The 23,929-nt window shown below is 43.5% G+C and overlaps 1 protein-coding gene across 2 annotated transcripts in view; it reads right to left on the bottom strand.

The window, feature by feature from the left end:
* GRIA1 (glutamate ionotropic receptor AMPA type subunit 1) overlaps nucleotides 1-23,929 on the bottom strand; it is a 331,029-nt gene that overhangs the window by 42,314 nt on the left and 264,786 nt on the right. For both annotated transcript variants that reach the window (XM_002710324.6, XM_002710325.6), the window contains exons 12-13: nucleotides 15,535-15,733; nucleotides 8,751-8,998 (exon numbers count right to left, since the gene is read on the bottom strand). In XM_002710324.6, coding sequence (XP_002710370.1) covers nucleotides 8,751-8,998; nucleotides 15,535-15,733 — 447 coding nt within the window. The remainder of the gene's footprint in view (nucleotides 1-8,750; nucleotides 8,999-15,534; nucleotides 15,734-23,929) is intronic.

Below are 23,929 nucleotides of genomic sequence, written 5' to 3'. Positions count from 1 at the left end.
AAGGGACTGTCATTTCCCTAGGACATAGGAATTTATCCTCAGCAGCAGGCCCTGCACGGGTACTATACTATAGGAAGAGAAGCTGCTATTATTTGTGAGGGTTGGAGAGAGTAAGCAAAAGAAACATTCTTTTTTTTTTAAAGCATGTTTTTCTCTGTGGAGGAGGACCACAAATTGTTCTCAGAGACAGACATTTTATTTCTAATGCAGCCTGTGTGTGCGAGGGAGTAAGGCTGTGGTGCATGTGTATTTTTGATGAACACAGTTGGTTTTTATACAGAAGGAAAAAATAAATTAGTGGTTCAAAAGTGACTTTTCAGCAGGTCTAACGGGAAGAGAAAAAGGGTAGAAAATTAACGGTACTGAATATCCTCTGTGCTAAGCACTTGATCCTTTTTTATCAAAGTCTCAAAGCAACTGCATGCTGTTATTCCAGATCAGAAAACAGAGGCTTGGGGCAAGTGTTTGGCCTAGTGGTTAAGATACTGCTTGGAATTCTGACATTCCATATCAGTGTGCCTGGGTTCACATCCTAATTCTGCTCCCAATCCCAGCCTCCTGATGATGTACGCCTTGGGAGGCTGTAAGTACTTGGGTCCCTGCGTTACACATCAGAGGTCCAGATCAAGTTCCTGGCTCCTGGCTTCAGCCTGACAAAGTCCTGGCTATTGTGGGCATTTGGCAAGTGAAAGTGAATCAGCTAAAGGGAGATCTTGTCTGTCTTTTAGTCTTCCATTCTCACTTTAAAATAAACAAAAAGATAAACAGCAGAAATCTCTGTTCGTCTAGTCTTAAAAAGAGGAAACCAGGGTCATAAAGTGGCTTTCCCAGCCAGGGCATCTGCTGATGAAGTAATAGGCCTTATACTTGACTTGAAGTTCGTGACTCAAGGGCTGTGGTGCTGTGGTTTTCTCATACAGTTTCCCATCTGGTGCATTTTCCTTGTCCTCAGGAACCTCCTTCTCATGTCCTGTCTCTGCAGACCCCTGCCCTTCTCTCTTCTTGGGCCTTCTCTGTCCCTCCTTCCCAAAATGGAGTACTGTCTTAGAGCCACCTGGGAAACCTGTCCAAACTGCACATTCCTGGATCCCATCCTGGACCTGCAGGATTGAAATCTTGTGAATAGGAGTCTAGGGAGGGTATTTTTAACCAGCTCCATTTGGTAGTTTTAGTATACACTGAGGTTGGGGAAGCTTTCTCTAGGGCAATAGAGCCAACATTGTACAAAACAGCACTTGCTTGGTTGTTTCTCAATTATTTTCTGGGTCATTGTGCTCCTATAAAAAAAAGAGTGATCTCTGTGGCCTTTTCTAATACTTAGATCAACATTAGGCAAAGAGAAGATGTTCAGGGAAGGCCCACGAGGGAGGTTGGGAAAGAGAGAATTATGTCTTACGGTCTTAGTATGGGAGAGGGCACCTAGGAGACGGATGGTTCCTGAAAGTGAGAACCCTCCCCACGAAGACCTTGTGATGTCTCTTTCTGAGCCACAGCCTTCACCTCCTGTCTATCTAAAGTCAAATGCTCATATAGAGAAGCAGTTTCTGGTAGACACTTTCCAACATAGAGTTGTAAAGGGAGAAGAACATATTCAGTGGGAATGCCAGTGAGACTAAAATGTTGAGCCACTTCAAGCTTATGCAAAAAAAAAAAAAAAAAAAAAAAAAAGGTGGGCGGGGTGGGCCTTTGGTCTAGTTGTAGTTGTTAACATGTCAACCAAACCCTGGGACTTTGCTATGAGATGTGGTGTCCCAAGTGACATCTGGTTTGTCAGGTGCCTGTAGCCCTCCTGTGGATGTCTGTCTTAACCTTCTAGGTATTCCAGAGGTAAAACTGATGGGACAGGAATTATTCTGTTTGGAAAATAAACTCCGAGTCTTCCCTTCTCGGTCCTTGCCATAACTGGCCAGGTCTTAGGCAGGAACAGGAAAGTCCCAGAAAGCTTACATAACAGACTTCCTTAATACATTCCCCAGCCTTAAAATGAAGGTTATGATGGATGATGAAAATGGAACTCACTACTTCTTCGATCTGGCCTCATCTTATTACAGCCTGGGGCCATGTTCATCATGTGCTGCCAAGATCACACAACCACTTTGGAAATGGTCTCCTTAGCTATTTCCTCTTCTCTCTGACTGAGATTGCCAGGGAAATCTCAGGAAACCTGTCTGATCAATGGCCTTCAGTGTCCTGTCAATGACCTTCAGTGTCGCCTCTACATACCCATTTGAGATCCTTCTTTGTATGACTGTATATGATTGTTCATAATGGTTGGTGAATCACTCTTACAAGTTAGCACAGTCTCTTGTGAAATAGACCGCTTGTTCTTCCTGAAAACAATCCCCATATTTTCACACCTCTGCATCTTCTCACTCTCTTTCTATTCCATTATTAATTCTGCGAGGCCTATTTGAAGTTTTACCATTTTGTGAATCTTCACATTCATGGATCTCGTTCTTTTGAGTGTTTCTGGCTCTCTTATGGCACTGGTAGAATAATAGGTGTCTACATAACACCATTGAAGAGCTGGACTTGATTACGCATTATTAAGGGGCTAGGTTGCATATCTCACTGTAGCTTCCTGCAGTGTTACACCCAGTGCTTTAAGAATGTGTCTCTAAAGCTGAATGGAAAGCACAGGGAGTGGTTCTCAAATATATCTGGGCGTACATCATCTGTTAAGCTGCAAAATGAAGCTGCACTGGATTTCTGCCTCCTTGGCCCATACATCGGCATAGACAAGACACATGACAGAGGTCAAACATGTCATTATCACAGAGACCAGAGAAGATTCCATGTAACCATGGTCACAGTTAAAGACCAGACTTTAACCAATGTCCTGTTTAGGGTATAACTCTTAGCAAATCCATTAAGCTGCTGGTAGTTTGTGAAAGAGAATCATTGACTGCGATTTTAGCTGTGTCCAGTCTGGTGTGGATTCCTTCTAGGACTGATAAAATGTGGGGCATCCCCACTTACTTAGAAAATTTGAACACATCATCCTGAACTGAAGGGAATATTCATAATAATAAGGAAAAGAGACTTCAGTTTAGATTAGCAGATACATTTAGTTGGCAACAAAAGGGCCAATAGATCATAATTAGTAGATTTACCAATTACCTTTCCCTAGTGACTGGCATTGGCTGTGGAGGTCTTTATCTACAACCTAAGGGCTTCTGAAACGTAACTTACCCCCTCACCCAACCCCAATCATGCATTGACAGCCAACAAACAGCATCTGTTTCAAAGAAACACCACCTGTCCAAATGGAAAATCAAGCATGGAACTACCTTCTTTCATCAGAGTGTTTGTTTCCAGAGCAGAAGAGAAAAAAAAAAACCATTCTGTCATGAACACAGCCTTTTAACGCTCTATAGGGACTATGGTCTGGCTTCTGCCAAGTAGACTTGGCAAGGTTTAGGGGAACATTTGGGCCTTAGATATCTTCTGAGGCAGAGCTGGGTGATCTGCCTTGGAGAAACTTGGAGCTTGTTTAGGGCAAGTTGGAATGGAGCGAATGACCCACAGGTGCAGTGAGGTCTGTGGAAAGGAAATGTTGGAGCGAGACTGCCAGAAAAGTGATTTCCTGATGCAGGTACAGGCATTAAGCCTGGAGAACATCCACCTGCAAAAGTGGGCTGCAAGAGTGCCACCTTACACAGGGCAGAAGAGAAGTTTGTTAACAACACCTGCAGCATATTGAAGCACCTTTATGTACTGTAAATACCCGTAAAGAGTTTGTAGCCTTGTACTGTAAATACCCATACAAAGTTTGTAGGCTTGTAATGGCTGAACAATTTTTACAGAACGTTGTTTTGTATGTTTCAAAATAATTTGTGAACAGAATTGATTTCCTGTACCAGATCTTAAGTATGTATCAGTCCCTTTTCAGTGGGTCCAGAGGAAACATGGACTGCTTCATTTTTCTTTTCACTTTCACCTCTGTCATACAGAACAGACTCCTGGGATCTGACCCATGGATCTAAGATTTCGGGAGCAGGCACATATGTCTCAGGTATTTTCAGTGATTCTGGTGTTTGACCGTGTCTCGGTGAAACAGAACGATTTAGGGTTTGTGAAGTAGTGATATGTTGGAAATATGCCCTTTGTATGTATGTGTGCATACATGTGTGTCTGTGGTTACTCATTTTCTAAAACCATTCTTCAGTAATGTGTTTTATGGGAGAGCTCCATTGGCAGCTAAACAATGGCTGCTTGTCATATACAGATGGGAACTAGAATTCCACAAGAGGGTAGAGGGAATTCCCAGACCAGAAACTCAAGGCCATCTGAGGGGGTGGGTGTTTCTCTTCTGCTTTTAAGACAGGAATCATGATTGCCCTGTGGCTGTCAGCAAGTTTGCCACTGGAGAGAAGGGAGCACTGACGGAGGGCTGGGAGCCTACAGTTGGGTATTATTGACTTGCAGACCAGACACCAGTGTTCTGTATTTGCAATAAGTTCCTTTTCACTCTTTATCAAAAGCAGTAAGTGAATTATGTCCTTTATATTGATGTAAGCAAAAAATAATTAGATTGTTTTTAATACACGGTTGCATTATTTTTAGCATTTGTCCCAGAAAGAATCTTTGGGCATGTAAAACTCATGAAAGCAGTTTTACTACTCAAAAGAATAGTGCATTAAAGTGCAAGTCCATCATCATCTTTTGTTTTTGGTGTGGTGAGTGGCTTCTCTGGACTGTTTTTTGTTCTTCAGTTGATGGCAACTATTTAGCTCATATGAGCAGGTATACATTGAACTTGGCCTAAGTCTAGTTTCTTGCCTTTAATGGAACTGTCAGCCAAAAAGTCCAGCACCACTTTAGAGTACGTTACAGCTGTCAAGTCAGGCTGCCTGGGGTTAGAATCTTGGTTTGACCTTAGCTGTGTTAACATGGTCAGGTAACTGAACCCTGAATGTTTGTTTCCTCATTTGTAAAATGGGGATAACATTACCTCATAGGGATACTGCAAATATTCTAAGAGGCAATATACACACCACAGTGTGTGGCATGCAGGCACTGACTCGATGAGTAGAAAGTCAGTTGAATGGAAGATGTACTGCATTTTAGGTTTATATCACTCAAATATCCAGCTCTGAGTGTTCACCTTGTTTTAGACACTTGTGTGTGGAATGGGGTAACATAGATACTCTGGTGACTGGACAAACAATATCACCCCTCTGAGCTTTGTACTCTGAACTTTATATCCAATATTTTACATTAGTAATGTCCTTGACCCATGAAACTTTCAGTAAGTTGTAATATTTCAGCATCATTGATGTTCCTGGACCTATAAGAACACATTCTATACTTTGGGTATCTCGGGTGATGTAATGATTTTCTGAGACTAAAAGTGTTCCTTGACAAGAAATATATGGATCCCCTTTGAACTTTGCCCAAACTGATACATGGTCTCAAGTTTTCTAGGCAGATCTGTATGGTTGATAAATATCAGGCCACCTGATGTCCTTTTATTAGGTCACTTTCAGTTATGTCCACCATCTTCCAGATTCTTTATTTTCCTAATTGTCATTTACTTAAAGTTTACTAATGAGTTTCCAGTGCTCTTTGAGTAAGGATAGAATCCTTTAAAAATCTCTCCCAACCTCAGTCTTCAACTGAAGTTTAACCTTTTCTCTTCTGCACTACCTGTGTTTTAGGAACACTTAACTGCTTTTAGTTCATCATCTGTGTCGTACTTTCTTGCCTTCAAGTCTTCAGGTAGTCTGTCCCCTCAGCCAGCACTACTCTTTTTCCCCCTCCCCTCACTTTGCCTTCTTGACTCATGGTAATCAGTCAGACCTCAGCTTGAATAAAGCATCCTTGGAGAATTCATCCTAGCCACACTCCACCTATTCTGCAGATCTGATTGTACCTTTTGGTATCTGGGTATATTTGAAATCTTTTCTTTGTCTTTACTGTTTTGTTGTTTCTCTTGAATCAGCTGCTGATTTTCATCTATTTATCCTGCTTGGGACTGAATTTTCAAACCTGAGGATTTATGTTTTTTAAAAATTCTAGAAGTTTTCTTTGAAATATTGCCTCTATTCCAGATGTTTCCATCTGACAAGAACTCATAGCATTATTTTTTCCCTATTTCATGTCCCTTAACTTCTTTGTGAGATTTCCTATCTTCTTAATATCTTTTTAGAATATTCTAGGGGAATTTTTACTGGTGTTTTTCACTGTGCAATAGTTCTCTCTTCAACTTTGTGTAATTTACTCTTTAACCCTCCATTGAGAATGTGTCAGAGACTATTTTTATTTCTTTAATTATATATATAGTATCTTATTTTAAAAGATTTATTTATTTATTTGAAGGTCACAGTTAGAGAGAGAGAGAGAATCTTCCACTTGCTGCTTCACTTCCCAAATGGTGGCAATGGCTGGGACTGAGCCAGGCTGAAGGCAGAAGCCAGGAGCTTCTTGCAGGTCTCCCACCTATGTAGCAGGGGCTCAAGAACTTGGGCCATCTTCTGCCCTTTTCCCCAGGCCATTAGCAGGGAGCTGGATCAGAAATGGAGAAGCCTGGACATGAACCAGCATCCTTATGGATGCCAGCATTGTAGACAGTATCTTTATCTGCTATGCCACAATGCCAGCCATAGTGTCTGATTTTTAAAAAACTTTTATTACTTTTACTTCATTAATTATATGGTTATTCCTGCTCACATAGATTGTCACATAATTTATCAATTCCTTCTGTTTAGGGTAATCCCAGAATAATTAGCTTATGCTTTTCTGGTTGCCTGTTATATCTGACTCAGTATATCAGGGTTTTTATCATGAGAATTTTGTTTTACAACTTTCTTGAAAGTAGATGCCCTCTAGATCCCCTTGTATGGACTGTCCTGGTATGTATTTTTCCTTGCAAGAGTGTATTTCCATAGAGACAGGAAATGTTATGAACAGGATTTGACTTTTCAAACCCATGTAGTCTTATGTTAACAGATGATGGATTAGTGCCATTGACTGATGGAGTAGAGTGGAGAACTTGATCCATTATGGCATCTGAAGGTGGGGCCCTTAGGAAGTGATTGGATTGGATTAGGTGGCTAGGATGGAGCCCATGATTGAATCATTATGGACTTGTAAGCTGATACCTCATAGAGGATAGAGAAAGAGGTATTCCTTTTGTCTCTGCTTCCTGGATCACTGTGTGATTGTTCCTCTGCACATGATCCAGCAATTCTAGCCTCTACAACACCCAGACTAATGATGTCATTTGATTTCAAAGCTGTAAGTCAAAGTAAATCTTTCTTGAGGCTGGCATTGGGGCACAGTGAGCTAAGCTGCTGCATGCAGCGCCACATCTCATATCAAAATGGCATTTCGAGTTCCAGGTACTTTGCTTCTGACGCAGCTCCCTGCTGATGCACCTGGGAAAGCAGCAGAGGGTGGCCTAAGAACTTGGGTCCCTGTAGCCCACATAGGAGGCCTGGATGGAGCTCTGGGCTCCTGGCTTTGGCTTGAACTAGCCCTGGCCATGGTGGCCATTTGGGGAGTAAATCAGTAGATGGAAGGTCTCTCTCTCTCTCTGACTCTCCCCTTCATATAAATAAATAAATGAATATTAAAAAATAAGCATTTCCTTCCTGAGCAGCTTCTCTCAAGTATCTCAGATACTTTAGTTAAAATAACAAAAAGCTGACCAATATGAGGCTACCTCTATCTTTTCAAAAGGGTAGCTTCAGTTGCTAGCTTAGTGCCTAGAGAAATACCGGGGCTCAATGTTATTGAAATGAATAAATAAAGTAGAAGCAGAGGTGGCTGTGGATGTCATGAAGACCCCTCTCCATATTTTTTCAAGCTTTATTAATCATTCCTATCCTTCCTGCAGTGCTAATCTTTCTTTAAAATGATTTAATCTTTCTGTAGTTGATATAATATCTGATCAGTGACTTAAGATGTTATGATTGTCATCAATTACCTTCTACATAGATTATCCTATTTGAGCTCACATCCACCTTGGTTCTAAGAAGGGCTGGGATGATTATCCTCCCTTTGCAGATGAGGAAACCAAACATTGGGTGGTGATATACCTTACCTTCTAGAAAATAAATGGTAATTGCAAAATTAGACCTAGGTCTCCTTTCTCCAAGTCTATAGCTAGTTTCTTAGTGGTTTAGAATAAATTTTAGTACTTCTTTATGTAGAAGTGAAGTCACTTTACTGACCTAGCTGTATCTTGCCAAAAAAAAAAAAAAATCAGTGTCTAGTTAAGAATGAGTGCTGCCTTTAATTTGGTTCTGTCCATTAGGTGCTATATGCATTTCCACAGCCAGAGTCTTAGGACTTGTACTACTTGATTTTTTCATTTGGACAAGGTGTTTATGTTTCTTCTGAGGCAAACATTACAAACCATCATCTGTCCAAGAATCCAGGTTGCTGGAGAACCTTGTTCATGGCCTAGTTGGATGCAGGTGTGTCTGGTAAAGGATGGGGTGTTACAGATTACATGACAAAAACACAAGATTCATTGATGCTTAACACACTTAAAGGGGTAAGGTGAGATGTGAGGAAGAACACACAGGTGGTGACAGTCACAGCAAGCTGAGGCCCCCAGGTCAATTTCCAACCTCAGGGCTGAAGATCTTGAGTGGCTAGATTCTTCCAGGCCCACAGGTGTTGAAGAAGAGCCAAACTGACAGCTCGCGGTGGCACTGGGGCCATGTAGCAGACACAGCAGCTTCATTCCTGAGATAGGGAGGGGAGAGGGAGTACGAAAGAAGCCAGTCTTGGCTACTTACCTCAGGGCGGACCCCTTGGGTGTTGCAATGCCATAGCCTTTGGAATCCAAGTTACCTCCCACCTTCATAGTGTCACAGGGTTTCCTCTGCTCAATGTACTCATTCATGGTGGACTCGAGGAGATAGGCGTATTTGCCTTTGGATTTCCTCACTCGTATCATTCCCTCCTCTGTGGTCCGTACAAAAACGGATGGTTCCGCTGACTTCATGTATGTCCACATCTTCTCAAACACAGCAATTTTTGACCTCTGGCAGGGGACATGAAGAAAGCCAGAATTAAGTGCTGGTTGTGTTTGAATTGGGGTCGGCACACGTATTAATGAAGAGCTGACTGTAGCCTGATAACACATTCATGAGCCCGATTAGCTCAGGAAGAAACAAATTATGAGTGATTGCAAAATAAGAGACTCTAATTAGTACCAGTAGGTTCCAAAGTACAAATATCTTGCAAATACAGAATGAACAGAGTAGTTCAGAATCTTTTAATTACTTCTGAGTAATTATATTGCTCTTAAATGTGGGAAGTGTTAGGAAACTGGAACCCTGTCTGGCTTTTAAAGACATTAAAGGGCCTCTCTGCTGTTCAGAGAGGCCATATTTATACTGCCCAGGAGAAGTCGAGGGCCAAATATCAGTGGAATCTGATTTCATTATTGGAAAGCAACACTGAAGGCTTTGCGGATCATGGATTACTGAGTTCCAGTCACCTTCTACTGTAAGCCTTGCCTTCAGAAGGTACATTTTGTTTGATAAAGCTGATGACTTGGTTGCCTGTTTACTTTTCTAAAGCCTCCAAATCTAATGAAACTGCTCTCTGTACTCCCTCCTAAACTCACCTTGGAGCTTCTTTCCCTTGGGCCATTGCCTGGACTGCTTATCATACTCATTCTCTCCAGTCACAGTCTTCTCATTCACAGAGCAGAGCAAATCCTGTGTATCTGGAGCCTGCCTTTGCTCCAAGAGCAACAGTTCTTTCCATTATTTTTTTTTAAATTGTATTTATTTGTGAGAGAGCACTTCGATTTGCTGGTTCACTTCCCATATGCACACGAGAGCAGGACTGGACCAGGTCAAAGTCAGGAGCTGGGAACTCAGTCCATGTCTTCCACGTGGGTGGCAGGGACTCAAGAACTTGAGCCTTCGCTGCTGCCTACTCGGGTAGGCGTCCCAGGCAATGGTTTACCCCGGTGTGCCACAGTGCTGGCCCAAGGAATTTGCCTGTTTATAATCACTGTTCATGATGCTAGAACCTATTAGCATCCTGGCTTCAGCCTGAATTAGCCCCCAGTGGTTGCAGCCATTTGGGGAGTGGACCAGCAGATGGTAGTCCTCTCTCTCTCTCTCTCTCTCTCAGTGTGTATGTATCACTCTGCCTTTCAAATAAATAACATACATCTTTTTAAATAGTGTCAGCTTCCCTCTGCTTCATCTAGAAATTCTAATGAGCAGGTCTGGGGTAGGACTTGGAATACATTTTCTGAGTTTCCCTCAACCCCCCCCCTCCCCAACCAGGTGATTCTGCTCTGTCTGTCCTATGTTGCCCTCACTTCTAGAAACAGTACTTTGAGGGTGGAAATTCCTGTAGGACACATTGTCTGGGTCACTCATAGCATCTAGGCTAGACTGCTAGGATTGCAATCATCTGTTATCTGAGTAGGTTTCAAGCAGGTGGAAGCCACCTGAGGGCAGGGAATGTCTTCTGTTTTTTTTTTTTTTTTTTTTTTTTGATCCTTTACAGAGTCTAACTGAGCACCCTGCACGGAGAAGGCCCCCAGTCAGGATCCACTGTCTGGACTATACGTCATTCCTCTCCTTGAAATGCTCTTCGTGTCCTTTTTCCAAGAGGTAGACATGTTTTAGGGATACTAGAGTCTGACTATTGAAAATGTCTTACAAATAGACAAGTTAGAACATGATAAAGGGGCCATTTTATCTGAGACAATTACTACTACAATCATATAACCTAAAAGAGTATAATCTGGTGGTTAATATGTAAATTACAGATTTGCATAATATAAAATTATTGTGTATGCAACGTACAAGTTTTCTCTGTGCACAAGCATGAAGTTCATCTTCTGGATACCTGTTGTCATCAATTGTTGGCAAAATATTGGAGGGCAGTCGCCATTTAAGACAACTGATCTATAAAGGTATTTGAGGCTCATGATAATTAAGCCTCAAGGGGTAATAAATGGAAATAGTTAATGAGAATTGCAGGGAGGCATTTGGTAGAGTGAGTTTTAAGTTTGGGTTGTCCAGCTGTCCAAAATTAGATAAACTGGATCATGTGTTTCACAGTGTGGCTTAGAATTTGGAAAGGACCTTTGACCTGGCATCAGAGCCTCAGTGTCACTCTTCTTATTTCTGCTTCCAGCTCACGGTTTCCTCTTTGGGAAAATCCCTTCCATTTGAGCTTTAGTTTCCTTACCTATTTATAAGGAGCTTGGACATAATATTTAAGTCCCCTGTGAGCTTGAAATACCTGATTCTTTAAACAAAGAGACATCATTCAATGACAGTGTGAGAAAGAAGGGAGCAAAAGGGAGTGTGGATTCCAAGCCTGGGGGAGGAAATACTGAGAAGCAATCATTGCATCTCCAATGTATTGGATATTCTCTCGCAGGAAACAGGGAGATGTATAAATTCAGCTGTGACCGCATTTGCAGATGATCTTCCAGGCACAAAATTAACAAAACACACAGCAGGCAATTGCAAGATGCAATTTGACCTGGCAGGGTGGACACAGCAAGGAATGCGGCTGCTGACAGGCAGAGCTGAAGAACCCTCTGGGCAACAGTATGCAGAAAATTAATACATCCTCACGGCCTCGCCCAGTGTCCCCAGTGCAAAGACTGTGTTCACAGACACTCGGAGAGGACTCTCAGGAACATGTAATCTCCAGGAATGCGAAGGTAGTGTGAGTGGCAGGGAGATTGGAAGCATACTCTGGGTATTTGTTCTTGGATCTGTCCTATCATCTGCAGCTCCCACGGTCCTTCACACATCTTAATTAAAATGTCGATGGAGGATTAAATGACTCTAGAATGGGGCTGCCAAGAAGCTCTGGGCTGCCATAGGGACCGAAGCCAGATTTTCAGACTGGGACAGCAGAACTCTTGTCTCATTAGTCCTTCCTTCTGCCTTGTGAGGGTGGGGCTGCCTTCCACCCAGTCCCAGTGCACTCATTCTCGAGTCCAGAGTCACAGAGGCAGAAGGACTCGTGAGACACATTGAGACACATTTTAGCAGCATTCTCCTCTTACAGGGAAAGAAAACAAAGCCCACAGTGTGGTAGTGGACTGTCTAGTGTCATGCAGCTTGTAAGTGGCAGAGGCAGGAGGGAAACCCTCGGCTTCTTATAGCACCCTGTACCTTTCCAGCACCACCAGCTGCTTCGCTTGTTGTGTGCTCTGTACCCCTGAATTCCTAGCTGGAGGGCTTTGGGCGAGTAACCTAACCTTCCTGAGCATCAGGGTTCCTCTTCTGCCAATGGTGATAGCAGTGTCCACTGCACAGTGTTGTCATGGAGATTACATGAGAACATAGATAAAATGTATAGCCTAGTGCAAGGAAGAATTTTACAGGAGGAAGGCATTCTAAAAGTGTCCCCCTTTTTCAGGTTTTATTTGATGGTAGGGCTGTCCAATGAATGTCTTCCTTGGGACTGGTTGCCCTTCTTTATGTATGCAGGAGACATGGCTATCATTCAAGGACTTATTTCACACAGGGCTTAATGTGACCTCACAATCTTTCTCAATGCAGAGCTTTAGGCAGTGACTAAAGAATTAATCAAAATTAGCACATGGACCACAGCCCATTTGCTGCCACTAAGGGATCTCTGCTTAGGGTGCAGAAGAAAGCATACTACTTTGTTTCCAGCTTTCTAACTTTGTGCTTATGTGGACAAGAGGCACCAATAAGTCAATTGACACAGCTGTTAAAAAGCAACTTTGAAGTCTTAAGGCCCATCATGCCTCTTATTGGCTAGGGCAGGAACATTTGCTTCTCCAAGCCTAAGCTTTCCCAACTATAAAATGGTAGGGTTAGACTAGATTTGTACCCAGACCCATATGTCAAACTTACTGATCTTTTAAAAACACATTTACTAATGATACCATCACATGAGACAGTGTAGTTCAGTGGCAATAATGCCTGAATTGGCAAAAGGCTTCCATAGCCTTGGAAACTCATGACTGGAGCATAGGGAGATTACTGATGCCATAAACAGGAGTGTCAATTTGTAAAGTCAACAACAGGAGTCACTGTGCACTTACTCCTCATGTAGGATCTCTGTCCTTAATGTGCTGTACATTGAGATTTAATGCTATAACGAGTACTCAAACAGTATTTTTCACTTTGTGTTTCTATGTGGGTGCAAACTGTTGAAATCTTTACTTAATGTATACTAAACTGATCTTCTGTATATATAGAAAATTGAAAATGAATCTTGATATGAATGGAAGGGGAGAGAGAGCGGGAAAGGGGAGGGTTGCGGGTGGGAGGGAAGTCATGGGTTGGGGGGGGGAGCCAATGTAATCCATAAGCTGTACTTTGGAAATCTATATTCATTAAATAAAAGTTAAAAAAAAAAAAGAATACCTGAGTTGGAACAAGGAGACTTGGATTTGGTTCCCATGGCTGACACTTGCATTATGAACTCTCTGAATCTCAATTTCTTATATACAAAGTGAACACCACAATCTCTTTTGTGCCTTAGGTCACAGGTGAAACAGAAAGAGGACCACGGGTATGAAAATACTTTGGGGCCTAGGACATGCTGTGTAGACTGTGTCTGGAGAGCCTTGTGATGCAAACTGAGTAGTTCCTTAACTGCACCAGCAGGGGTTGGGAAATAGATTGGGTCTCGGACAAGCATCAGGCACCGCTGTCACACTTTGGTTTCAGGATAAAGGCATCAGACCATCATAATGAGATTACAAGTGGGTTTTTTACTAATGGACTGGGTGAGCTTACCCAAGTCATGCCTCTCTTCAAAATGATAGGCTCTGACCAAGTGACCTTCTCTGTCTGATATGTTGCAAGTTGATAATGTGGGCCTTGGAGGTGGATTAAAATTTTGTTCTTAATCTTATTTTTTTTGACAGGCAGAGATAGACAATGAGAGAGAGTGACAGAAAGAAAGGTCTTCTTCCATTGGTTCACCCCCCAAATGGTTGCCACGGCCGGTGCGCTGCACCGATCCGAAGCCAGGAGCCAGGTGCTTCCTCCTGGTCTCCCATGCGGGTACAGGGCCCAAGCACTTGGGCCATCCTCCACTGCACTCCTGGGCCATAGCAGAGAGCTGGACTGGAAGAGGAACAACTGGGACAGAATCCAGCACCCCAACTGGGACTAGAACCCAGAGTGCCGGTGCCTCAGGTGGAGGATTAGCCTAGTGAGCCATAGTGCCGGCCTGTTCTTAATCTTAAGACCTGTGTTTGTTCACGTTATATCAGAGCCTGGGGCTTGCTCCATCCAGCTGCAGTGATTACCTGGATGGGTCTGTGTGGGATCCCCACTCTCCTCACTGAGGCAGTATTGCTCTCTGTGCTGCTTCTGCTACTTATTAGCTATGACACTTTAGGTGACGACTTTCATTTATCTGGGCTTCATCTACAGATTGGACAATTTCTATGTCATCTCTAAATGAGAGAATTAGCAGAGATAGCATGTAGGACGAACTGATATCATGTGGGATATACTTAGTACAGCCCCTCGTTCATATTTATATTCATATAAGGTGAATAAACACAGTGAGTGTCCATGATTATTTATTATTTTTATCAGTATATGATAATTCCACTCTCAGGATGTTTGTTCAACTCCCAGGATGAACAAAGTCTGGTTTTACTGCTTCTGGGCTTCCATCCTTTATCCTGGGGTATGGCCAGGTCTGAGCTGGTTTTGTGATATCTAGTAATGTATTCAGGTCCACCTTGTGTGGCTTCAGTCCCTACCCTGTCTTCACCATGGCTTGCAAATGCCTGCACATCCTCCAAGACTTAATGGCTTTATGGGAAGTGGAGCTTCTGTTCCCTGTTTCCTCCTGTATGCATGTTTTAGATACCTTATCGCTTTTAATCTCCTGAAGACTCTTTGAGGTGGACATCATTCTCCTCATTTTATAGATGAATGAAAATGATGTCAGAAAGGCTAAGTGCAAAGACAAGTGAAGGATGGCATCAACTTCTGGTCCTTTGTCTAGCTGACCTTGAGGCCTATGTTCCTGAATTCTTTGCTCTCTGCCTCTAATCCAGAAGATACCTCTCTACTTGCAGCCCACATTTTCTCTTCCTCCTGACACTATTTAATAAATTACCTATCCCAGTTTCTTTTTCCCCGTATACTGTCTTCTTATTCATCAAGTCTAGAAACATCCACTGAACTCCTACTCTGAGATAGGAAGGCGAACCAGGAATATAAAATTTAAGTCTTGTTTCTAAGCTGATTCTAATGGGTGCTAAGTAGACGGCAAAGTTTTTGTGGGGCAGGGGAAGAATTTTATTGGTTGCTCTTTGTAGCCCCCAGAGAGTTAGTATAGAATGGTATAGGCAAGGGGTCTAAATCAATGCAGGTTTAAGTTTCAAGCTTTCAAAAATATGGACATGAAGATTTCTTAGGGGCCTATAGAAAGCTGAGGAATGATCTGAGTCTCTCTGATTTGCCCTCAGTTAAGCAGCTGCCTTGGCTCCCTCTGATACCATGATTTTTAATGAGAATGGCATTTTAATGACAGTAGTGGTTCCTTTTTGTGAAAGTGCCTTGGGACAAGGGATGTCCGTACCCTGAAGAACTCCTTAGTAGATCCTGCTTCCAGCGTCCCATAAGCAATTTCTGTCTGCTTGGCTAAGTCCTCTGCACTCTCAATGGGAGATACCATTCTCTCCACGGTGAGGAAGGCAGCCAGGTTGGCTGTGTAGGAGGAGATGATGATCAAGGTGAAGAACCACCAGACGCCACCGACGATGCGGCCAGACAGAGACCTGTAGGCAAAGAGAGGAGGCATCAGGAGCACTGACAGTGATTGCGGATAGCTACGGGGAGGGCCTGCGAGCCAGCCTGAGCCCTTTAGCGAGGCTGTCAAACCCTATTGCACCCTTCTCTTCTTTCTGCAAGATGTGAGAATTCAAATGTCAGAGAGATTCCACATTTCCACATTACATTCCTATCACAGAGAAGGATCTGGGGTTGCTGCCCCTCAGCAGTGATAAAGCCCACAGGCATGTATTGACACTCATTTTACACGTGCATATACATCGAGGAACATGCCAACAAAGACACAGATATGTCAGCATTTAGCCATGGAAATCACAAACAGTTAAAAAAATCCTTGTTTATGCAGTTTCATGTACACCAAATGTTTGCGCATACATAGATGAACACAATTGCATTTACACACATGATACATATAATTGGCTCAGAAATATTGCTCAGACCACTGTTTGATTATTGCCCTCTTGGCAATAATGATGGACTAAAACAAAGAGATAATTGAAAATAGAATGAAAACAACCATACTCTATCCACTATGGGTAATGTCCCCCTTGGGCAAAGGTAGAGTTCTACTCCACCCAACTTCCCCCATCACAGAGAAAGAGAATTGGACTGAAATAAATATATAAAAATGACAAGGATAATAATCATACATGAGGTGAGAAACTTAGCCTTGAACTTCTTATTGTCCTATATCTCTACTCTTATGCCCAAAACAATGAAGAAAATAATGGCCAGCTGAGGATCCCATTGTGAGCTCTCTGATTTGGCTGGAGTTTTCCAAGTCACAGGCGTCCCAAAGATACTACAGGTGATTTGGATGTTATGTGGGGTGATTTTATGTGGTAGACAGATATGGCATCAAACCATACAGAATCGTACAGTGATAAAGTTATTTGCATTCCATTTCTCTTTCCAGCCCACTCAATTTACTAAGAAAGTGTCATCCTGGAGCTACTGTCTCTTTAAGCGTTTTCTAATACGTGCTCTGACAGCTTCAAGCTCAGAGCCTTCAAAAAGTGACAGTGCTTAGCTGAGGTCTAAGATTTAGCAACTGGAGAGAGCACCAATCCAATCCATGAGTTTTACAAGTAAAGGAACTCATGAGTCTCAAACCACACCGTGAATCTGCTGGAGTAGCCAGGCCTGCTGGTCACTCTATTGTTTTATACTGCTTTAAAAATCCTTTTGACCCTTTCTGGGTTATTCCTACCATCATTTGCACTTCCCTTTGTCTCAGTTTCTTGGAGATTACTTTTCATTGTTGGCAAACAATGCTCACTCCAGGAAATCCAACAGATATTTGTTATTGCTTGTTATGTGGAAAAAAATGCTCTCAGATGCTTCATATTAACAGAAAAAATAAGAGAGGGGAAATTGTTCAAGGTGTTGAGACCAGGAGAATGGAGCATGGCTATGAACAGCTATAGGAAGAAAGAACATTTAACAAGAGAAGGCTTGCAGAGACAGATTCACTAGAGTGTTGGCATGAGACTCATACCATGTGACCTGAATTAGGAGCAAATGGCCAAAGTTCTAGGAAAACAAACACTAACTAAACATGAGGAAGATATTTTTGGTGGGTAGGGTGGTGCAGCATTGAGGTGGCTATCCTGGAAGTGAGAGGAATTTCCTATTTCTGAAAATTCAAGTGGTGATCCATGTAGAGAGACATTGTACTTGGTATCTAGTCTTCTCCTCTCAGGGTGCCTAGTGCTAGAGATAAAACTCTAAGGCACAAGAGGAGGCATTAAGCATCATGTGGTGCCAGGGCATAGCTATGGCCTCTCATACTCTTCCAATCTCTGAGATTCTATGATTTGAAATCATAAATAGGTAGACCAGGATACATAGCTTCCATTAAGAATTTGAGAAAAATAGATATGTAGAGGCTAAATCATTCCCCCAACAGCTCGAGGTGAACACACAGTTAGAATGAACATCTCCTAGTTTTCAGATAACTTTAGGAGGTGGCAGACACAAGTGTCAAGGTCGTTTGATGCTGCAACTCCTTTCCCAAGTTTGGATGACCACAGTAGTATCTGAACTGGACTTCTTGCCACTGTTCGGCCCCCTGTTCCCTCGCTCCCTGGCTTAATAGCTTCCTCACAAGGTACCCTGAGTGATCTTTTGAAAATCATTAATTGTATCATGTTGCTTTCCTGCTTAAAACCCATCAAAGCATTCTTCTTAACTCTTGGAACAAAATTCAAACTCTTTGGTGACCCTTGAGGCCCTATGTGATCTGGCCCCTGACTCACTCTTGCAATGCCATCCAATCACACACTCTCCATCCTCTGGTCATGCTGGTTTTTGATCCCTCATGTTCAAAAGACTCCTACCCTTATCACAGGCTGCTCTTTCCACTGATGCATCAATGCCTGCTCATCCTGCAGACCCCATCCTAATCACTGCACTTTCAACATTCAAATGTAAGAATAGGGCACCATATAGCTCTCTGGGCAGTTGAAACCTGATATCTGTTTGATTGTTTGACTGTCTGTGTTCCCTTAGACCCTCGGTTCTATGAGAGTAAAGGAACCTTTTACCTCTTTTATGCAGTGTTGTATTTCTGGCCCCTGGCACTGAGTGGGCCCTCAATAAAGAATATTGCTTGTCTTCTAACTTGGTGGCTCCATTTGCTCAGGTTCTAGAGACTGGAACGACTTGTCAGGACCAGGAGAATCCATGCTGCTTATGATCTGGGGTGTCTGGAATCGTGGCATCAAACCAAGTGTTCAGGGAGGCTGCCTCTTTGTCCTACATTAGTGAATTGACAGATCCAGCTAAGACATCCCAAGTTGAATATTATTTTGTAAAGCTCAAAGGCTTCCCAAGAAAGTTCCAGGCCTCAGGTTCCTTCTTGCTGTTCTCTCTTAATTAATATTTATCTGCTGGGTATTGCAAGTAGCTTACCCAGCACATTACTGACCACATCCCCACCTACTTAATGAAGGTACTGGAGAAGCAGTCTAGCTGCTTAACAGCCCATAAGTGTCATCGTGGAGTAACTAGAGAGTTGGAGGAAGAGGTTATTGAAAAATGTGACACAATTCAGATGCTTCATTTGCTCTGGTCCATAAGACAGAAACTTGAGTGTGAGCCTACACTCCTCACCTTTAGTTCAGTCATGGTACAGGGGACCTGGCTTTATCCAAGGGTACTATGCTTTCTGGAGCCGTTAGAGGCCAGGCCTAGGAACAAGAGCCACTTGGTCCTTTCACTGACCAGTCTCGTAACCTTGCGAACTCACCTGCCCAGTTGGATCCCCATCTTCCTGCTCTGTTATGATGGGTGAGACTTCCCTGCTTCATGATGAGAAAGCAAAACTTTCAGTGCAAGAAAGACTTCTAGTCTTTATTTTTTCCCTTTAACTGATTCAGGCAGCTAGACTTAAAGTGGTACAGGGGAAAGCACTTTGAAAAGTGCTATTGAAACCCAAGGCATTATTTTTATGATGATAATGATTCTTCCAGGGAGCCATTGGGAAAAGCACCCTTTTTCTTAGTTAATAAAAGAACAGCAGTGACCCAAGGGCCTTGGAGATCTGCCTTGTCACCTGGGTTTTATTACTTTTGCTTTTCCTAAAGCCCCCTGGACTACCCATGTTTCTCCAGAATTGACCACAACTTCATGGCCCATTGGACTCATTATTTTAACCTCATGTACAGTCTCATGAAATGGATGGGAGGTACATGAATCTCTCCATCTTACAGATGAAAGAACTGAGGCTCTGAGACTTGAATGACTTGCTCACAGTCACACAGGGAAGCAATAGGAGTAGAAACCAGAATTTCATATTTCTTATTCAGCACTCTAGCCACTGGGGAACACCACCACCCTCACCACATTCTATTCCTGAGTCTGGGTGATGCAATGGGTCCGGACTTCCCCAACCCATGACTCTTCCATGGTGTAGCCTCAGCCAATGCTGACTTCTTTAAAGCTCCGTGGAACATTGGCCAGCAGTCTGACCACCCACACCTCCACAGAATTGGAAATGTGCTTGTACCTGTTTCCTATTGCTGTATAACAAATGGCCACAAACTGAGCAGCTCCTAACAACACGTATATATTATCTCATAGTTCTCTAGGCCAGAATGCTGGATTGGGGTGGGTGGAGTCTCTGCTTAGGCTCTCAGTGAGGCTGGAACCAAGGTGTTGGCCAGGGTGTGGCTGCTGTGTGGGGCTGGAGCTTTTCTTTCTGGTTGTTTGCAGACACATTTCTTGGTGGTTATTAGGACCAGGGTCACTATTTTCTTGCTGAGTCTCAGCCAGGACTGCTGTCAGCCTCTGGAGACTGCCTGCATTCCTCCCTGCCTGACCCTCTCTATCTCCGAGTCTGTGATGTGTGCCAGATCCCTCTATTGGAATCTCTGGGATTTCCACTACCCAGAGATAACTCTCTGCTTTTAAAGGGTTCGCTTGAGTGGTCCAGGCCCAGTTGTAATGTCTGTGTCTTAAAGTAACTTGGGACTTTAATGACACCTGTACAATCTCTTTACAGCAGTATGTAGGTTCGTATGTGACTGGAGAAACCAGGAGACAGAAATCTTAAGACTTTCAGTACCATACTATTTTTTCATTTATTTTGCAAGAATTTCTTTAATTGCAAGCCCTGTTGGTTGTTGTGCAGATAAAGTGAATACATCATGGTCTTTCCCTTTCCTGAGCAGAGTCTGATGGAGAGCTGGGAAGGCAGTGCAGCCTAGTGACTGAAACATGTGCTTTGTGATCACACAGCCTGGCTTCTCTGTAAATTGCTTAGCACAGTAACTAACACATATGATGGCACTTCAAAAAGTTGGTGGGAAATGGAACTAACTAATAAGCTTATTTTGGTGCAGAAAGTTTTTGAATATGTGCAGTTTTTTCACAAGATGCAGTTGCTGTGAAGGTTTTGAAGGCTGCTTGCAGTGAGCTCCCATTTAAGCCATCATCACTATCTTATACGAATATCAGACAATAAATAGTATACTGTCTTAATTATGTGAAAAGTAAGAAAGTAATAGCAAGGGGACACAGATGGATTTGCTAAATACTGTCCTGGTAGAGGGCAGAGAAAGTTAGTGGGGGAGGAGACACCATGCTAAGATTTTTTTTTCTTTTGACAGGCAGAGTGGACAGTGAGAGAGAGAGAGAGAGAGAAAGGTCTTCCTTTTTCTGTTGGTTCACCCCTCAATGGTCGCTGCGGCTGGTGCGCTGCGGCTGGCGCATCGCACTGATCCGAAGCCAGGAGCCAGGTGCTTCTCCTGGTCACCCATGGGGTGCAGGGCCCAAGTACTTGGGCCATCCTCCACTGCACTCCCTGGCCACAGCAGAGAGCTGGACTGGAAGAGGAGCAACCGGAACAGAATCCGGTGCCCCGACTGGGACTAGAATCTGGGGTGTCTGTGCCACAGCTAGAGGATTAGCCTAGTGAGCCGTGGCGCCGGCCAAGATTTGAAGTATGAGTAGGATCACCAACAGAATAGGTGCAGGGTTGGGAGAAGGCTCAGGAGACAGGGATTAAAATGGAAGAGGTGGAGGGGTAGAGGGCACAGATCCTCCATGGTAACAGGCCATCATGAGAGCAGACACTTGGGGTCTGTATGGGGAGTGGAACATTATTAAATAAGTCTGCTTCTGGCCGGCGCCGCGGCTCACTAGGCTAATCCTCCGCCTGTGGCGCCGGTATTCCAAGTTATAGTCCCGGTTGGGGCGCCAGTTCTGTCTCGGTTGCTCCTCTTCCAGTCCAGCTCTCTGTTGTGGCCTGGGAATGCAGTGGAGGATGGCCCAGGTCCTTGGGCCTTGCACCTGCATGGGAGACCAGGAGGAAGTACCTGGCTCATGGCTTCAGATCGGCACAGCGCGCTGGCCGTGGCAGCCATTTGGGGGGTGAACCAATGGAAGGAAGACCTTTCTCTCTGTCTCTTTCTCTCTCTCTCTCACTGTCTAACTCTGCCTGTCAAAAAAAAAAAAAACAAAAAAAAAAACAAAAAAAAAAAACAAAAAAACAAAAAAACAAAAAAACCAGCCTGCTTTTGATCCTAGCCACTTCCTCTCTAGGACATCTCTGACAAGGAGTAGAGCATGGACATTTTTTTTTGTTTCTAAAGCACGTCCTGTCCTCCCCAAGAGGAAGGGGAGAGAAGGGACACTTCCTGTGTGCCTTCACCCAGCTGAGACTGTGTGCCTTCATCCAACTGAGCTCAAGAGGTCACTGGAGTGCAACCTCTTTCTCTTTGTCCTCTGCTTCAAATGGCTATTTTTAAAAAGTAATGGAAACAGAGGCATGAAGGCATAGGCTCAGATGGCCTGCCTCTAAATTACTGGGAGAAAAAGTCCATCTTGGGTAATTACTGGGCTAAGCTACGTTCAGAGAGCCTCACTTGGTATCAGGCATCAGGGCTCCTGGACCGGGGTAATTAGCTCTGGCCAAATGCAACAATTCCACTGATGAGGCCACTTCATCCGAGATGCTGCATCTGGGAGGCAAATCATCCTATTTGTCACCAGCTACAAATCACTCAGCACTTCCCTGACAGAGCTGGAGTGAGTCACTCTAATTGCCCAGCTGCTGGTCACTGTGTTCCAGCACTCCAGCTGGGCGGGACCCTGGACTCCGGTGGTGAGTTCCAGGGGTGGGAAACTGGAGTTGAAAACAGACTCCAGTACTTTGTAAGCTGGTATGCTGTTTTAGCCCATCTGCAGGGCCAGTGTTTCAAAGAGAAATGGTATTTTGTTGCCATTTTTTTTCCCCACTTAGGTAGAGTATTGGAGTATAGTGTGGGTATAATTTGCAAAGGAATGGATGTAGACCCTTCTTCCCTTCATTCTTTCTCTCCACCATAAGCCTCAGTTTCCATACCCAATAAAGAGGGATAATGAACTCCACTCACTTCTTGTGAGAAATCAGTGAGTCGTATCACATACAACACAGAAGATGGATCAAGATGTCACCTGTTGTGATGGTGATGGAGATGATGATGACTCTAGAAACCCTCCTCTTAGTTTCTAGGTGTGCCTCTACTATTCCTGGTCTTCTCCTGCCTCTTAAGTTGGTTGTCCTTAGCCTCCTTTGCCAATTCCTTCTTCCAGCTTGTCCTTGAACTGTTGCTGTGCCCAGAGCTCAGCCTCAGCCCTCCTCCCATATCTCTCTGCAGTCTGTCCTAGAGGGCATTCAGTCCTATGTCTTACACACAGATGCTAGTAACTCCCAAAGTTAAGTCTCCAGTTTCCATCTCCTCTTATGTTCTCCAAATGCCTATCTATAACTGTCTTTTTGATACCTTAAACTTGAAATATCCAAAAGAAAATTCTCAATGAATGCCCATCCCAAAGCCCCAAATAAATACAACCAAATGTGTCCCTCTCCATCGTCTTCATTCTTGACTGTCTACCCTGCCATTCAAAGCAGTCACCACTAAGCCATTTCTGACTTGCCTCTTTCCCATCTCCCAGTTAACAGTACACCAAATGTAATCATTCTCCCCCAGCATCACAGGTGCCACTCTAGATGCTTGACCCTTGGACCACATTTCCTTGCTTCTTCTCTTGTCCTGGTACAAGCTCTGTCCACATAACAGCCAGATGGCACTTTTAAAACTTCAAATAGGATCATGTTGTTCCGCACCTCACTTAAAATCTGCCACACTCAGAAAATGAAGAGCAAATGTTCTACCAAGGCCTACGAGACACTCCGTGGCCCAGCCTTCATCCTTCCTCAGCTGTACCATCTTTCCCTCCACTGTTGTGCCACAGCCTCATCGGTCTCCAAGTTCAGAACCTACCTGGGTTGGGGTGCTTGGAGACCCTGCGCAGGGTCTCATGAGACTGGAACAAAGGTGTGGGTCAGGGTTGTGGCTCCTGTGTGGGGCTGGAGCTTTTCTTTCAAGATCACTGATTGTTTGCAGATTCATTTCCTGGTGATTATTTCCTGCAATTATTGTTACCTGTGCCTGAAATTCCCTCCTCTGATATTGTTTCAGACCAGCCTCCTTCTGTCCTTCAGGCTTGCATGTAAATATCCCCTCCTCACCTGGCCCTCTCTAAGTATTGTTGCCTCAACCACCATCTCTTTCTCATGTTGTTTCCTTTTTTCATAGCTCTTGTCATAGTCTCAGTGATCTTTAAGTAGTTACATATGCATTGAGTTTTCTATTTATTACCTGTATCCCTCCACTAATGTGTAAATTCAGCAAAAG

This window comes from Oryctolagus cuniculus, chromosome 6 (genome assembly GCF_051225735.1).
Source record: "Oryctolagus cuniculus isolate XC-2025 breed Fujian yellow rabbit chromosome 6, ASM5122573v1, whole genome shotgun sequence".
NCBI lineage: Eukaryota > Metazoa > Chordata > Mammalia > Lagomorpha > Leporidae > Oryctolagus > Oryctolagus cuniculus.
The sequence above is the reverse complement of the archived record's forward strand: the minus strand, read 5'-3'. Positions and strand labels throughout refer to the sequence as shown.